The sequence below is a fragment of the Carassius carassius genome, chromosome 17, assembly GCF_963082965.1.
Source record: "Carassius carassius chromosome 17, fCarCar2.1, whole genome shotgun sequence".
Lineage (NCBI taxonomy): Eukaryota > Metazoa > Chordata > Actinopteri > Cypriniformes > Cyprinidae > Carassius > Carassius carassius.
The window spans coordinates 14,235,782-14,254,070 of NC_081771.1; the positions used below are offsets into that span (position 1 = coordinate 14,235,782).

Below are 18,289 nucleotides of genomic sequence, written 5' to 3' on the forward strand. Positions count from 1 at the left end.
ATTTTTTGAATCTATATAGCAATATGGCAAAAATATTAATAATAATTGTTAGAATTGTTATTTTAAAATAAATTCATAAAATAAATATTACTATATTTCCCTATAAAATAAAAATATATAATTTAAGAAAAATAATACACTTAGTTTACAGTACGTCTGTAAAAATGTAACACTAATATTTATTAAACAATGTGCATATACTTAAATCACAGCTTTTGTAGCACGGAAATCGCACCAAGCCACATCACAATTTTAATTTGTTTTTTATTTAGTTTTTTTTATTAATCATGCAGCTCTAAACAAAAGGCAACATCAAATAAACAAAATAATAATAATAAACTACTAATATTATTTTTAAGTAGTAAATTTAGAAAAACATTCATTAATACAAAGGAATAATCTTGCCAATGACTGAAGACATGAGGCTAGAACTAAAGCTATGCATTTAAACGCTTCAACTTCATGAGCTGTAAAACAAAAATGATGGAAGGAGACATATCAGAACATAATGCTGTAAAGCTGAAATACCAAGGGGAAAAAATACAAGCAATCTTTTTCCCCCTTCTTTGTGCGAGTTAATGATGGCCATTAAAAAAAATCCATTACAACTATAAATGTTATCAGGTCACAAAGGGGCTAGTGTGTTACAGCCTGAGCGAGGTCTGAGGAGAGAATGAACAGGTTTTGGTTTGACAGTCTTACTCGATATAATATAGAGCAAACAGCAAGCCATAATACTGGAGTGCATGATACAATTTCAATGAATGGTGCTAATATTAGCACCATTCATTTTTGAGTCATGCAGTACTCTTGAAAAGTGAATTTTGAAACGCTGTTCTTGTTCTTCTCAAGTGTAGCAATGCAAAGTGTGTGACAAGTGTGTGTTTTGTTAGGTCAGCTTAAGCTTTTGTCCTTGAGACAGCCTCTAGAAGTGATAAAGAGAGAGTTACGTGATCCACCTTGAGCAGGCACCAGCTGCCGTCCATGTCGTACATCGAAAAATGATCCCTCAGCGGCTGCCAAAATAAAGAGACAGATCCACCATGAATACTCTTCTGTATATCTGTGCATGTGTAGTTTTCCAACATCTGTTGTTGCTTTCTTAAATACCTATCCGTGTGTATGCATAGATTTCTCCCCATATCAGCCCTAATGGGACTGTATGCCAGCAGTAAGAACACTATTTTCCAAGCGACGCAACACAACGTGTATTGTAGAATCAACATTTTGTCAGATTCTCAGTGAATGGATTCAATGTAAATGTGTCTGAGATGGGATGGCAAGGTGTCGGCAGCGCTGTCTCATTTTGACTACGCCAGAAAGACTGACAGCCTCTTCAGACTTCTCGCCGCTTTCAGACTGACAGGATGTTCAGTGTACATCAAACAAACTGACAGAGAACCGCGGCTCTGCCAAAACCAGAACCGTTCCATTTGCATACTGCATGTAATAGTCAGTGGTATGATATAATATATTACGTTTATTAAATTAATATATAAGACTGAAATTAAATGGACTGACATAATTACATGGCAGTGCAAAAGTTTGGGGTCAGTAAAAATATTTTGTTCACCAAAGATGCATTTATTTTATAAAGAAATATTTTTTAATATTACAAATGTCTTCACTTTCACTTTTCATCAGTTTAATGTATCCTGGCCGTATAAAAGTATTATTTTTTTTTAAATGTTTATATATGAATGAAATTGTCCTGAAATTATCAAACCTGTACAATTAAGTTGCTATTAAATTAAGCATAATTATCTATAAATAACTTTCTTATGTCATGATGACTGTATTTTTTATGGATTAAGAAGATGATTTGATAGATGAATTATCTGCCACAATGGTTGCACATATGTTGCTATGTGCTTGGTAAGGTGTGCTAGCATGTTACCAAAGGATTCTGGGTAGTTGCTAGGGTGTGCAGGGTCAAAACAGCCCAAAAACCACTACTAATTACTGTACAATTACACGAATCTCTGTAATGTGACAAGCTTTTAAAGTTACAATGAGTACAATACAAACCCGGGTGGGGGTGGAGACATACCTTAAGATTGTCTTCAGAAATTCATAAGAGCTGCCAGTCTGTTTCTTCCCTGTGAAAGGAACATAGACAGATCACCACACACTTTATCTAGCTTAAGAGACTAGATCATTTTGTGAATACATGAATGAGACACGTGTACATGTAACTTATCAAGTAAATCCATCCATCACTCATAGATTTTGTAGACTGCTGCAGCTCCCAGAGCTGCTAGATGATCTAAATGCAAATGATCTGAAATGCACTGACTAAATGCATCTCTTACTCCTGCGGGACATGTGTGAACAAAACAGAGAGCAAAACACATGCTGAGAGTTGCTCAACTTTACCCTCCCCACCCAAAGCCCTCTAATATACAGCAGCCCTTTAACTGTGCTGGTGTTTTCCATCAAAAAGACTAAAATGTTCCCCAAACAGACCCCATTTATCCTTCAGCAGCCCAGGATTGATGTGATATTAGCAGGGTCCGTGACCCCGTCCCGACCAAGAACCAAAAACCTATTTGTTTTATTACATTTTAAGGAATTTTTAATACAGTCTATTAAGGCTGTCTTACAAATCTGCCATGACTCTACCCCATCTGTGGCCTGATCAATTTTTATACTGCTGATCCGTCCCCTTCCTTCTCATTTTTTCATTGCAAAATTCATATTATATAGGATTTTCTTATGGAAAACTTGCCATAAAAATACATTACTACATCTGCTGATGCGCACGGGAGGCTGCCGCGCGAAGACGGAGAAGATCAAATTTGTTTCAGCGGTAAGCAGAACTGTTTAAATGTTATTTATTTTCATGCTCCAAAGAAAATATATTGTGAAGTGCAACATTGATTGAGAACATAACAATGTCTCTGTATGGGCGTAGAATGGGCCGATTTATGAATCCTTTGCTCAGCTCCTTTAATTGAATTTTCCAAATCTCTCGCCACACAGAAATAATCAATACCCTCTGTCCAGGCGACAAACTTGCTTCAGAATTATTGCACTCTCTCTTTTCCCATTTTGCGCTCATCAGCAACATGTAGCGTGAAGCTCGGGACTTGGTAATGCCTGAATGAGCCAGAAAATTTACAGCCGATCTGATTGTTTAGGAGGGATGGCCTCTCTTGAATGCTTGGGTAAAACTTTTGTCTGTTTCGCCATAAACATCTTGCTTGCCAGTTGCCCTTTCGCCCAAGGTTATGTTTTGGGAAGCCATTAGATGAAGGGGCTTCCGTTAGGGACATGGATTCAGCGGTTTGCCTGTCAAAGTTAAAATATCCTTGTGGATTTTCTCAGCTGTCTTGGCGGTATCACGCTGCCTGGTGTTCAGCTTGCTTTTAAACGAGTAGTGTCATATCCTCGCCATCATATGTCATCCGCACCAGCTCCTGTATGGCTCAAGTACTCTAATAGCAATGATGTGTCTCTATGAAATCCAGGGTATTAGTGATCCGTGCCAGGACCTAATGATGTCCCAAGAGAGCTTCAAATACAACTTCTTCAACTACTTACATATGATTTGACTAAGTATCATTTATTTAAAGCTTAAAAATAGTTCTGGGCCAGTTGCGAATGTAGAAAAATATCCAATAACCTTATGAACACAAATTAGGGAACCTGAGGTCATTTCAAGCTTTCAAACACCACTTAAAATGTAATGAGAAAAACCTCACTGGAAAGAAACACATTATTTGTACAGGACATACTCTGATGCTCAGTTTGATAACTGAAGTCTGCTTACTGAAACGATCTGTATTTAGCTGTGTTTCTGTGAAAAAGTTCTTTCATAACAACAACAACAACAAAAGACAGAAAAAAAAATCTAAATTAAAATGTTAATACATTATGTTGATCTATAATATAATATTTTAAAAGGCAATTGATTCTTTTGATGTTAAACCTATCTAAACTGTCACTTGATTAATTTAATGCACTCTTGCAGTATAAAAGTACTGATTTATTTCAAAGAATATCTAAAGCACCAAATTAGTCAAATCTGGACCAAATTCTTACATAATGGTAAAATCTTTACATCATTTGTATCATTTTTCATAATGGCTATTTTACAAAAAAAAAAAATTATTGTCAATGTATGTTATAATGTCTTAACAGGGTTAATTCTCTTTCTAGGGACGTAAATGTGAAAACACTCTTTTTTCTGTTGTTGTTGTTATTCTCTACATTGATATATTTCATGCTCCACCATGTGATCAAGATTGTGACATTCCTTTGGTGTCGAGCTACAAGCAACATATACGCAGAGGTCCTCGAGTGTGACTAATTAAAACAATTTCAGGCGACCTTATCTTAAAAACATGCTGAACTTGATCACAATCCAACCATTGAGTTGCAACAAATCACCATTGTGCCATTGAATCACAAGTGCAGCTTTGCTGGGGGCTGAATGTGTGCTTGAAATAATCGAATTAATTCTGTCCCACGAAGAGGAGTTCTGGCTTGTTTGGGTTAGAAAAATGAAATATTTTTCTTAGAGTTAAACTTTCAATTTCTGCAAAGATCGAGACAAGTGTTTATGAACATGCCGCACTGACAAACCAAATCTCATAAATGGCTATTCAGGGGTCCCACGTGACCAAGATCCAGAACTTGTGCTAATGCTAGAAATCAATCATGACTCACATATAAGTGGAACACAAAATGTTTTCTTTCTCTTGCTCTTTTAAGGAAAGCAGTGGGCTCAGAATCATCATACTGTAATTGGAATCAATTCTATATGGCACATCATTTATCCTTGTTTCAGTTTAACAAAGACTGTGTTGTGATAGGGGAACATTCAAGATTTGGAACATAACTAATTGTGTACAGCTTGCTTTCTGATCTGACAGAACTACTAAGACTGAATATCCGCTTAAGATAAGTGTTATCATTCATGCTTTTTAAATGGCAAATTAATTCTTAAAGTCAATTCTGAACATTCATTTGATTCCCAAATTCACTCACCTTGGAAATGGCCCTTGTTTGTGTCTGCTTTATGTGCACACGATGCAATTTTAGCACCTGGAAAGTAAAGGATTTCGTTTTATGTTTCACCCACAGCAAGAATTGATAACCAATACTCTTAATAGCGAATAAATTGTTTAAACAAGGTCTATAAAGCGACCTTGAGAAAGTGAATCATTTTATTTCCATGCATTATGCAGTTAATGCATCACAGCAGAAAAGAGAAAGGACTCACACAGATTCTCATGTCTCTTGAGTTCAGTTTGTAGATCAACAGGACTCATCAGCAGGAGACTCCTCAGCTCACTACTGCCCTCTACTGACTACAAACAAACATTCATACAAGAACAATCTGCCATCATGTATGGCGTTTCTCTTGCAACCTCAATAAGTTGCTTCACACATCAAAATAAGCTTAGCCTAGTCTAGGTCTGTACCACATATTCAGGATTGAGGCACCAAATATATTAATTTAGATGAAGCGGAGCCTCTTTACTGTCTGGTGTATGGTTCAGACCCTGAACTAGTTGTTTAATTGGCCAATCTATAAACAATCCTTTAGTACATACACTACAAAATGATACACTGTGGTTTTCTTACTATATTAGATCCACATACCACTAATGTTTCCAGCTGCTGCCTGTATTTCATGAGGTCTCTGAATGATTTTTTCACCTTAGACCTGAGGAACAGAATTCTGAGGGGGAATAAAAAAATGAATGAAAGACCAAATTTAAAACAAATTTGTTAATAACACTTTTATTTGTTTTTAATAAGATTCCATTTGTTAACATTAGTTAATGCATTAACTAACAAAGAGAAATACTTATCAAGAATTTATGAGTTAATGTTCAATTTCAACATTTAATAACACATTATTAAAATCCAAAGATTGTTATCCATTAATATTATTTAATGGACCTGAGCTAACATAAATTATCTATGAACGTTTTTTTTTTCTGTTAATAAAGATTAATAAATAATATAATGAATGTATTGCTCATTGTTGCCATTCATTAACTGACATCAACTAATGGGACTTTTTTGCAAAATGTTACCAATTATTAATACAATATTTATTAATTATATTTTATTTTTTATTAAGCAAGTGCCAGGACAAAATCTTTTAAACGTATTACATTCTTGCAGAAAATTTGCTCGATAAGGAGGACACTGAATTCCGAATTCATATTCGATATCCTTACTAAGTCTGCGAGAAGACAAGCTGACATTGATAAGATAAGATATTCATATTCATTTATTTTTAATACATGTTTAAAAATATTGGAAGACATATTAAAAGGTTGGCAAAATCTTATACAAGGACCGTCGTCCAATCACACTCAAGATCTCTTCTACATTTTGCACGAGAAGTTCTCTTGGGTTTGACTCCCCAAATGAATACTTTCTTAAATGAATCATAAGCCCGCTCTCTTTATTGATGTTTTTATATATATTTAACTAGCTTCCTCTTAAATGACTGCACTATAAAATTCAAAACTAATGCTTGTCTTGATGGATCACATGGAGCTCTGTGTTAGTATGCGTTGGAAAGGAAATAGGTCTTTTCTTAAACTCTCCTTATCCAACTATTTTTAGTGCTATGTAAATCAACGAGGCTTTTGGCTGGTGATGAAACTCCCTCCATGTCCTGTCATTAAATTCTGATCAGTCATAATGGCTATCAGCCAAGTGGGACAAAGGAAATATCCAGTAATGAGGAGAAATTTCTGTCTGTTCCACTGCTCCAGTTATACCAATGTTAGTAGCTTTGTAAAAATAGACCTTAATGGCACTCTGGTTTATGTAAAATATAGAATAAAAAGTTTTATATAGTAAGTCAACAACAGAATTAAAAATTAAACCATGCATGGGCCAACAGCTAAGCAATAACTTTATAAACAAATTAAGTATGTCTTTTTATTATCTTTTCTTTTTCAGTTGTACTTTTTATTTGAACAATCTTAAATATTATTACTAAAATTACATGATTCAACAACATGTTTAAAAGGACATTTCTAGATCCTTACCTCTCAGCATCTGTCATGGGCTCTTTTCTTTGAGCAGGATTCGCTTTCTTCCCACCTGCTCTGGAATTACTTGCTGATAAAGCACTAAATGTCAGCAATTTATCAAATCAGCATGGGCAAAGATATTATTAATGGCTACAAAGACAGCTAATCTAAATGCAGTATCACCGGATTACAAGAGCCTCCTACTGTACAGGATTTAGGCAACAACATGACATGAGCAGGGGATTGTTTATGGTGATTACCGAAAGCGAAAAGAACACACACATCTTACTCTGTTCACAATGAAAAAAATAAAAAATAAAAAACTCCTGGGGGGCAAAATACAAGTTTTATAGGTCTAAGAAAATACAGTAGCTAGTCTGTGGGTTTTAGTACCTGCAGGTTTTGTCGTGGGACTCATTTGGGTTCCAGTCATGGGGGAATAGTCCCTGTTTGGTGCTCGCCTCTTAGCTGGGCTCTAAAATAGATTAATTTGAAGCACTGGTATAGATTTATTTGTGTTATTATACTTTTAATAAAGAGTCTTTAACTTATGGTTACTGACACTTTAAAATGGGCTGAAATACTAAACATTAAAATAAAATGAAAAAGGCATTTCTGATCGGAAATAAACGGTAGAGATGGTCATGGTTTAATGAACTCACGTTTTCTTTGTCTTGTAACTGAAGGGCTCTCTTCACACTGTATAGAAAATTAGAGTTTATTAGAGGAGCCGAAAGGCTTACATCATTATCAGCAGTTCCCTTTCATAGGTCACTTCGATGCTGCGGTGACGTCACCGTATGGGAATACCTCTCGGTGTGACGAATGTCTGAAGCCCTATACCATCCCGCCAATCCTATTGGCCAAATAGCGCTTGGCACCGCCCTACGCATGCGTACGCATCGTATACCTGAGTGCCGCACGCTATTTCGCTCAGATTTCATGAACTGAAGAAATGCTATCCACTATTCAGGGAACTGTGGTTACATGCGTAACCAAGATGTTAATTGTCATTTTTGTAATTAACGCTTTAACCGTTTTGGGTTTGCTAATTTATGTGGATGACTCTACAAAAAGACATCAAATAGGTATTCAGTACTTTATGTATGTACTTACATTCATACATTATCACATTGTACATTAGATGTGTGTTTTTAATTCCAATTACACTTGTACACATTCAAGTTCAATAGCTTTATTAAAATATAGCGGTTGCTAGATGATTAATATTAATATTACGTGTGACAATTCTTGAACTAACGTTAGCTATATTAGGTTTATCTGTGAGTTATGATACTAGTACTGTAAAAACCCAAATTCATTAAGACTTAAATCCAGGGTGTGATATTGAAATATTAAATATTTCTTAGTATTTGTCTCACGTGGAGGACCTTTGACGGGTAAAATGTTATTATAACGGCGTAAAGTATTTTGGCATTAATGCTGAACAGCATAAGAAGGGTAAAATGAAAGCAAACATATATCGTTGAAATTATAATATCTATCGCAATGTTGAAACAGTGTTATTAAATCAGAGAAAATGTTAGTCATGTGAATCGATACACTTACGGCATTTTAAATATGTATCTTTTTCTTGTGGTGGAGTTGACAGCTCTATGGTTGACAGGCGGTTTTGTAGTTTGGCGCGGTGCGTCAGTAATGTAGTCCCCCGGAAACACTTATCTGTGATTCAATATACTTATTAAAGTATTTGACAGTGTTAAACTCTATTTCACTGGGAAATTTCATAATTAAATCAGAGTTAAAATGTAGTTAGAATAAAGATGGAATTGGCTGCCAAGATTATATCACATACACACACACATCTAATTAATAAATATTAAATGAGGAGCACTGAAAGCAGTTGTTTCCCGTTATCTAATTTTAACTGCGCACCGGGTTTGTTTACTCACGGCAACCATGGCAATCAGCCTCGACAGTCAACCATAGACATATAAAATAGACAGATCCAGCCTGGCAAATATGACTTCTAAAGATCAGCTGTTCACCGGTGAGCGTCTCAACTCAACATCTTTATAACGTTACCTGCACTTTGGTCATAATATAAAGACTAGATATTATAGATAATGTCAATAAATGGGTAACACTATAACTAATCATAATTAGTTCATAATTCGGGGGGACGTTGTAGATTTACATTTACGTTACATTTAGTCATTTAGCAGACGCCTTTATCCAAAGCAACTTACATTGTAAATAATGCACATTCGAATAATATATAGTAAGTATAATCAATATGAATACATTAGTGAAAGTAATATATTCCTTAATATTTCAATATATCTTCATAGTAATGTTTGCTACTTAGCCTATGTCAGTGCAAAATATTATCACTAGGTGAATAGTCAATGTATACAATGATTGTTCATCTTTGTTGTATTGTCTCTCAGTTCTTCAGCAAGCATGTAGAAATCCATCACAGAAAGCTTTAGACAAACATTGGCCTCCAGGAACCAAGAAGCTGAATTTTGATGACTTTTGTGAAACACTTAAGAAAGAAAAACCAGCAGAACCAGACCAGCTTGTGAGAATGTTCAAGAAAATAGAGCTCAGCAGAATCCTTACTTCAGTAAGTGTAAAATTTGTTCAGTTCTCTCTTTACATCAATGTTCGACTGCTTTTATAATCGTTTGTATTTTGATTTGTTTGTTTTAGTCTGGTGAAAAAATTTAACCTAAGGAAGTGGATGAAATCTTTTTCTTAGCAGATTTCAACAAAGATGGGAAGTTAGACTATGCAGATGTATGATCACCAAGCATTTGGTTGAAAAAGGGTGGTTCGTAATGTAAATTGACAATTTATAGTATTAAATAGTTGAGTTGAATTAGCCAGCCTGCTATTTAGTGCAGGCTTCTCGAGTCTACTGCAGAGCAGTGTCAGACCACAGCACTGAAGAAGCTTGAGGCTGAAGCCAAACTGAAGAGGCAAAAGTTTGGCAAACCACTCCCCACAGAGCCTAGAGACTCAACCTGAGCTTCCATCTTCAGAGACACAGCCCAGAACAGCTGGAAAACACACAGAGGAAAGGTTTGATATTGGCTCTGCACACAAGCACAAAACGTAAAAGCACAATATATTATAGTGTAATTTATTAGTAATTTATAAAGCTACAGAATGCTTTTGCCTTTACTTACTTTGGAGTGAGGAATTTAGAGTTTAGGTTGGGTTTGGTCTTAAAGGAATAGTTCACTTAAAAATTACAATTTGTTGAACATTTACTCAACCCTCCTGTCTTTCAAAGATGTAGATGAGTTTTTATTCATCCGAACAGATTTGGAGAAATTTTGCATTACATCATTTGCTCACCACCAGTGGATCCCCTGCAGTGAATGGGTGCCGTCAGAATTAGAGTTCAACCAGGTGATAAAAGCATCACAATAATCCACATGACTTCGGTCCGTCAGTGAGAAGCCTTGTGAAGTGAGAAGCTGCATTTTTGTAATGAACAAATCCATCACTAAGGCGTTTTAACTTTAAACCATACCTCCTGGCCATAATAAAATTGTCCATCCCCTGTTTTCCTGTCACATCAAAATCCACCAGCATGTTTGTTTAGAACTGTTTTGGACTGTTTTTATTTGTAAGCAGTGCTTGATCTGTGCATATTCCTCAACTGATTAAGACAAGACCACTTTTTCACAGGAAAAATAAATATTATGCATAGAAGAGTTGTGTTTTAGCGGGAAATAATTGTTTGGAGTTAAAAAAATGCTTTTCACTTCACAAGACGTTAATTGATGGACTGTTATTATCAGCTGTTTGGACACTTGTTCTGACGGCACCCATTCCCTGCAGAGAATCCATTGGTGAGCGAGTGATGTACTTATCTACATGTTGGATAGCCTGATGATGAGTACATTTTCAAGGTTTTTGTTGTTTTTGTTCTTTTGAATGAACTGTTCCTTTAAAATGTAAATGTACAAGTCGGGTCGGGTTCAGTCAGCTCTGCTTTACAGGATGGATTTCACATTTGGGCGTACAAAAAAGCAAACAAACACGCAATTCTGTTTCCATTCCTCACACTGCAGTCTATTATATACTAAGTAATGATTAAGCTATTGATCTCCCCTCATGTGTGATGAAAAATCATTTGGATTTGTGCCATAATGTGAACTCAATAGAGGGTTTGCATAGGGAGGAGCTTTTAAAACCTTTTGTTTAAGGCAGCCATTTGTCATTATTATGAGTAAGTGCAGGACTAGTGATAATCTGCTTTTGCTTTCGGGTGTTCGATTTTAAACATTGTTTTAAAATGTGCAGTTCATTTGTTCATTTTCTTTTTTGTGGATTTCTAAGTGATGCTGCTGTTGTAATGAAGATTTTTGCGCTTGACAGACAGTCGCTCACCATCCAAGCCATCTTCAGCTCACAGTCGTCGGTCATCTTTATCCACAGTCATCACCATGGGCGCTGGCAGCACTAAGAGTGGCAGACTGGTGGAACCCAAATCTCTACAGGTGCCATGTGCATTGTGGGAGTGCCGGTTTCTTTTGGACTTTGCTTAAAATCTCTCTGATAGAACTCTTAGGAATAGAGGTTAAGGTTAGACAATCAAAATAACATTAAAAATATGTTAAAACTTAAATGACTGCTGTAAAAATCACAACTAGGAGTAGCTGAGCAAAACAAGTACCGTATTTTCCGGACTATAAGTCGCACTTTTTTTCATAGTTTGGCTAGTCCTGCGACTTATAGTCAGGTGCGACTTATTTATCAAAATTAATTTGAAATGAACCGAGAGAAATGAACCAAGAGAAATGAACCAATAGAAAACATTACCGTCTCCAGCCACGAGAGGGTGCTCTATGCTGCTCAGTGCTCCTGTAGCCTGCACTGAAGACATAGAGCGCCCTCTCGCGGCTGTAGACGGTAATGTTTTCTCTCGGTTCTTGGTTCTAAATAATTGCGACTTATAGTCCAGTGTGACTTATATATGTTTTTTTCCTCATCATGACGTATTTTTGGACTGATGCGACTTATACTCAGGTGCGACTTATAGTCCGAAAAATACGATAAGTTTCGATCAGGCAGTACCTTAAAATGTACTGTAATTGGCTTAGCTATGCATTTGTATGTTGTACTGCTAAAATAAAAGTAGCATGTTTTTAGTTAATGAAATGTTGTAATAAATCATATCAAATGTTTTTAGTCATTTAGCTGACAGAGACAGCGCTCATTAATCAGCAGAAACTAGACTATAAATGAGTCTAAGTAAGCATTATAGGCTAATTTCCATTTGTTGTCCCTGACCCATTCCAAAAAGTCAACCTAAAATAAAAAAATATCTATATTTAATAAATAAAATAATCATTTAATAAATAAAATAGAATTACTTTTTTTAAATCAAATAAAATAATGAAAAGGCTGAGTAATAATGGAATGTAAAAAATTAAGGAATAAATTGTTACACACCCATGTAACAATCACAAGTTTCCTATCTCTAGTAACATCCGTTTTGCCTACAACCTAAACTTTATCTAAACTCAAGTACCTTCAGGGCATCTATACATTTGCTGTGTTTTTGTAGTATCGAAGCCTTTTGGTAGCAAATTTTCACCTGGTCGATATGAGTGCAGCTCTGCTATTGATCTCCTTCCTTTTGTTTGCACTCTTTTTGACTTTAACCTCAGCTGGTTTGCTTTACCACAGAAAAATAATGACCAAACTCGTCAAAGCAAAGAGATTGGAAAAAACTAGATGCTCTTGGGTGAAGAAAGTTCTATCGCCTTAGTTCCAGCCTGTTGTATTACCTGAGCCAGGAGCTTGATAATTGGGTGGAAGGATTGGAAAGGGTCAGGTTGTATGGTTTTATGGTGGCTCGCGGTCTGTGCGCGAGACTTTAAATTACGGAGGTTTCTGGGAGGTGACAGGGCAGTGTATTAGTCCAGCTGAGTGACCCATCTCCTTGGGACACTACATCAGGGCCTTTTAAAGTAGACACTTGCCTCGGGTGCTTTTCTTCATTTTGATTCGGGGTGGACAAACCACCCAAGTGTTATGATTTGATCCTTAACACGTTTCACAACCCAGCATAAATTCTGGGAGGAAATTGCTTTTGTTGAAGAAGTGTCATGTTTTTAGCACTCGGAAAAGAAGCATAAACCAATTCTAAACATTAAAAGGCCTCTGTGGCACCTGGGGACAAGGTTTATTACCCAAAACTACTCTCTGATGGGTCAGAAAGGAGGCTGTTTGACTCAGATTCTTTGATTACTTGATGATTTAGAGTATATTTGCTGTAACATTTTAGCTGGACCTAAACAACAGCAGTTAAAAGAGCAAAAAGACTAGCTTTAGACAAGAATTTATGGGTTTCCTCAGGCATTTTTACTTTTAATTACATCATTAGAGCATATAATATGAATTTCAAAGTTCTGTATTGAAATTTAGGCCTATACACAGATTATTTACATACTTGAAGAAGAAATATTTGATTTTGTTCCTTTCCACCCAGGTTTTTGATTGCCTTTGTTTGAACAAAGATGTTACACTAGCGCCACACTGTGGTTGCATCTTCAACCTCCAAAAACATTTCTTACTGGAATTCTGATACTGCAGTTGTTTAATGTTTCTAATGTGTCGTACCTTTAACACCTATTTCACCAGGATTGGCATCATACTCTTATGAGAGGTTGTTTTTATCTGAAGGAAGATGGAACCATTGTTTCTCTTCAGTATTGCCTGGTAATACCAGAGACTACCAGCGTCTACCTGACCATACGGCCCCTCAACCTCAGCCCGATTCCTGGTAAATATATTGTGCATGGTGTTAAAGAACGAAGTTACTTAAGTTACACATTTTACATTTTTCAAAGTATCCAATTTAGGCAGATTAGCGAATTTTTGTAGTGGTCATTTTGACTGTAGTGTATGCCACAGAGAAGCCTTCTCTATGGATGTGTGTGGACACAGATCTATATGTGGTAATGGGGAATGAGACCAAAGAAGATCTGAATTTGGTTTGCTTTACTGAGTTAAGGGATAAGGAGGTTGGTAAATGTTTCCATTTTCTATCTAAATATAATAGTATTTATATTATTGAATCCTAATGCCTGTTTGTATGTTGACATTCTCTTTTAAGCAATGATTCTCAGGCATTCTCTGACACAAGTACATTTTCCATTTTTTACTTTGAATCATTTTATCTTTTTATTTTAATTGTTTATGTACTGTTCCACCTCAAGCTAAATGAATAAATATTAATGGAAGTGTAGATATAATTGGGCATTTCAAAAGGTTAACGGGTTTGGTTTGTAATGCTGATGTTTCTGCAAATATACCACACATGTACACTTTTCATACACTTTTCATGATCAGCAGCTGTTTGTACAAAATCATGGTATAAAAGCATCCTACTGACAAATATATCATATCATAAAATAACCCAATACATAAGAGAAGTCCTGTCCACAGAGTTTACTTCCTGAATGCATTGCGAAATCATTATGGCAATATTCAAAAACAGAATGTTATGTCAGCTATCATTAGAAAATAAATGTAGAGAGAATAAAGACAAAAGGCTCTCCCTCTTTCTATATATGACATGTGTAGAAAAAAAATATCTGTATTAACTGTATTGTCTATATTAATAGTAAATGTTTGCATTAGCTATTCATTGTCAAAAAAAATTACATTGATACAATGAGGGACACAAATGTCTTTTTATTTAAAAAAAACAGAGTTAAGTAGGAAATGTCTTAAGAGTATAAAATATAAATATATATTAGTATATACAAAGTTTAGCCTATATATTAAAATATTTAAATATCAAAATACTAAATTGAGAACTGCATCAAGGCAAAACAAAAGTCAACTCAATGCAATTGTAACAAATTATTCAATTTTATTACAGTGTGTTTGTCCTGTGTGACTCCTGTGGAGAGGAGAGCTCAGTGCCGGCTCATATCTGCTCTTGCCCTTCACCTCTGGCTGCAGACTGATGAAGAGGACGAGGAAGACGTCCACTAAAACTGCTCAGTCAACCGCACCCAGTCTGGAGAGCTGGAGCTAACCAAAGAGTTCAAGTCAATCAATTCTAATGTTAACAGATTTACAATGAGTTAAGGTAGAGGGCTGAATAAATGTTTGATTACTGAACTGAGGTTATTTTAGGTATCTAGGATAACATTATACTGAATTTATGCAAAGATACTGTACTGTTTTGTTCCACAGGGCGGCATTGTCGGACATCTTTGAAGTGATTGATTTGGATGGCAGTGGTCTGCTGAGCCTAGAGGAGTACAACTTCTTTGAACAGAGAATCAGTGGAGAGAAATGTGATGAGGACGCCTGGGCCATCTGCAAAGGGCCTTATACAAACACACTGTAAATCAAACAGACACATCACATTTGGTAAATTAAATCCAATACTTGTTTCTTACAAATTTTGGGATGCTTATTCTAAAAATAGTCCCTCTTTTGCTCTTGATGTGCATTTTCTAGCATAAATAGTAAGGCAAAGAAGTCCTGTATTATCCCTTAATCACCAGAAAGACTGATTCCTAGTTTCCTCTTGTCAAGTTTTAACTATTTGTTCAATTCACAAATGATTGTCACATGTATGACATTATATTAGAATTATAGCCAGTGATAGAAGAAAATGCAACCCAGATGATTTACAGATTAAAAATAAATAAATAAATAAATAAATAAAAATAAGATTTTGTGGGGGAAAAAAGCTTATTTATTTATAAATGTGTGTTTATATACAGTTCTTTCACAATAAATATTTGGAGATATTTGGTGTATTTGGAGATATTTTCTGATGCATTTGAATCATTATTGACAAGTAACTGTCTTTGGATGTTTGTGATAAAGTCTTCAGTAATGTTTCATTTTTATTTATTTTTGTAATAAAAAGGTTAATTCCAGATCTTGAACAAGTGGTATCCAATCTAGTCTAATGATATGCATTTCTATAACAGTGTTTGCTCTCCTGTAGAGAACTTTGACACAAAGAAAAATGAGTTAGCTAGACAAGGCTTCCTGGAGCTCAAACTGATGGAAGCAAATGATCGTGAGGGAGACCCCAGAGATTTGTGGCTCACCCTGGAGGCCATGGGCTACAACCACAGTTTGGAGATGGTGCAGGTACAAAGGTCTTTGAGAATAACTTGTAATTCTAACTAATGAAAAACTGAAGATGGTTTTGCAAGTATATAGGGAACATTTATTTCTCAATGGAATCATTTTTTGTGTAGCTAACTTGTAGCCAGTGTAATCAGAATCAGAACATCCTGAGCTAATGCGTGTGTACATTTTTTTCTACCAGGCCTGTCCGTTTGTCATTGAAGTCTACTGTGAGGATGTCAATGCAACGCTTCAGGCAGTTCATTTGGATTCTGGGATCAAGATGTTGAATTCTGCTGTACAGAGGTCTATCACGTCAAAAGCAGAGGCCAGATCTCTCAAAGGTCATGAGAATGTCTTGATTTATACATATAAAGGAGAGAGCAGATTTTAATCAGTCATTGCCAATAAGGTATGTTGATTCATGTTTTATGTCACTTAGCTGTTAAAGAGCCAACTCTTTCAAAAATGCCTGTGTAGGCCTCACTTTAGCACTTCTGGTACTTAACATTCACTGGGAATAAAACAAACTAACTGGAATGCTTGATAGAAAGGAACCCTGGCCATGAGTAGAATTTCAATGTCCTGATTTGCCATTATATTGGCAAAGTCAGCTGAAAGACCACTCCAACAGAGAGAAGGGAATTAGATCTGCTAACAGGACTTGAGATTTTGCCAGTCAGTGGAAATGATGATCTGAAATATACACTAATGTTTGAGGTTGGTTAAAGTTTTTTTTAGGTTTTTTAAATGCTTCTAAAGAAGACTCTCCTGCTCAGTAAGGCTGCATTTATTTGATCAAAAATACAGTAATATTGTGAAATATTCTTACAATTTGTACAATAATTAATTTCTATTTTTATATATTTTAAAATGTCTTTTATTACGGTGATGGCAAAGCTGGATTTTCAGCATCCATTACTCTTGTCTTCAGTGTCACATGATCCTTCAGAAATCATTCTAGTAGGATGATTTGCTGCTCAAGAAACATTTCTTATTAATATCAGTGTTAAAAATGGCTGTGCTGCTTTATATTTTTTTGAAGACCGTGATCTTTTTTTTCTGTATTTCTTGATAAATAAAAAGTTCAAAAGAACAGCATGTTTTTGAAGTAGAAATATTTTTTTAACAATTGAATGCATACTTCCTGAATAAAGCCAAATGTTTGAATGTTAGTGTTCACATTTCCTATTGCATTGTTGTTAATGAATGATTATAAAACGTAACGTTATGTTTTCTTTTCACCTTTTTTTCCTGTGACTTTTAATACCGTAGTGCAATCAGAAGATAACGGTGCACATCAACAATGAACAAAGCAAGAACTGTGTGAGCAGCAGTGGCTTGAGTGTGTTTTCTGTGGAGGTTCCTGCTAGGACTAAAATGGTTTATTAGAACTAATAAAAGAACCCAAGGCTAGTGGCATATAACAGACATTAAGATTTACACTTATGATAAATTTCTTTTCGTCTCTGTTCAGGTATGTCAGCACGTCATGGCTTTAAATGATCACCAGGAGTGGACTTACAACTGTGTTGAGACCATCATACCAAGTTTGTAAATCCCTCAGTAAAGGTAGGAACTTATTATGAGACAACAAATAATGTGATGCTATTTTGTAATTTGTTTAGCTACAATGACCATTGTAAACATGATTTATAACAGCTTTCAAAAGTTATCATGTTTGTTTGTTTTTGCTGTTTCTGTAAGCATTATTATTGTTATTATAGTACATTCATGATATTATTTTTTTATATTGTAAATAAAGCAATTATTTTCAATTGTTATTGTGAATATTATCAGTAAATTATTTTTTATTTGTTTGTTATTTAAATTATAACAGTTATTTTAAAGTTCACACAATGATTTAATATCTTTTCTGTAGACAGTTTTTGTGGAAGAATTTTTTTTTTCTGTACATTCACCCCAGTCCATAATGTGAGGTCACCAATCACATTACATGTTATATCAGTTTGGTTTCCTATGAAACAATTCCTATGTAACAATTTAACATCAGCAATATAAATACAACGTTTTATTTTTAACCATTAATCTGGCATTAAGATTATGGGCAAACATACAACCCAAATTCCAAAGTGTTATACACACAGACCTAAATTTTAATTTGCCCTTGGCCTTTAGCACCACATGTAGGTTTAAGGTTCTATTTATAACTTTCAATCAATTATTTTGCC

The 18,289-nt window shown here is 35.2% G+C and overlaps 1 protein-coding gene and 1 pseudogene across 2 annotated transcripts; one reads left to right on the forward strand and one right to left on the reverse strand.

Moving 5' to 3' along the window:
- Positions 1-82: 82 nt before the first annotated feature.
- On the reverse strand, positions 83-8,696 carry itgb3bp (integrin subunit beta 3 binding protein). Of its 2 annotated transcripts, XR_009438030.1 has the most exons (10): positions 8,577-8,696; positions 7,670-7,706; positions 7,401-7,482; positions 7,023-7,095; positions 5,611-5,689; positions 5,228-5,315; positions 4,993-5,049; positions 2,051-2,099; positions 960-1,016; positions 83-467 (listed from the first exon to the last, which is right to left on the reverse strand). XR_009438030.1 is itself a non-coding variant. In XM_059570193.1 (9 exons), exons 1-9 carry the CDS (start codon positions 8,579-8,581, stop codon positions 1,010-1,012), a joined length of 477 nt encoding a protein of 158 aa, XP_059426176.1. In that variant the 5' UTR covers positions 8,582-8,696; the 3' UTR covers positions 88-1,009. The 2 variants fall into 2 exon arrangements, 1 of the variants encoding a protein (XP_059426176.1); XM_059570193.1 differs by having other exon boundaries at positions 88-1,016.
- Positions 8,589-17,667, forward strand: LOC132091042 (EF-hand calcium-binding domain-containing protein 7-like; annotated as a pseudogene).
- Positions 17,668-18,289: the final 622 nt, after the last annotated feature.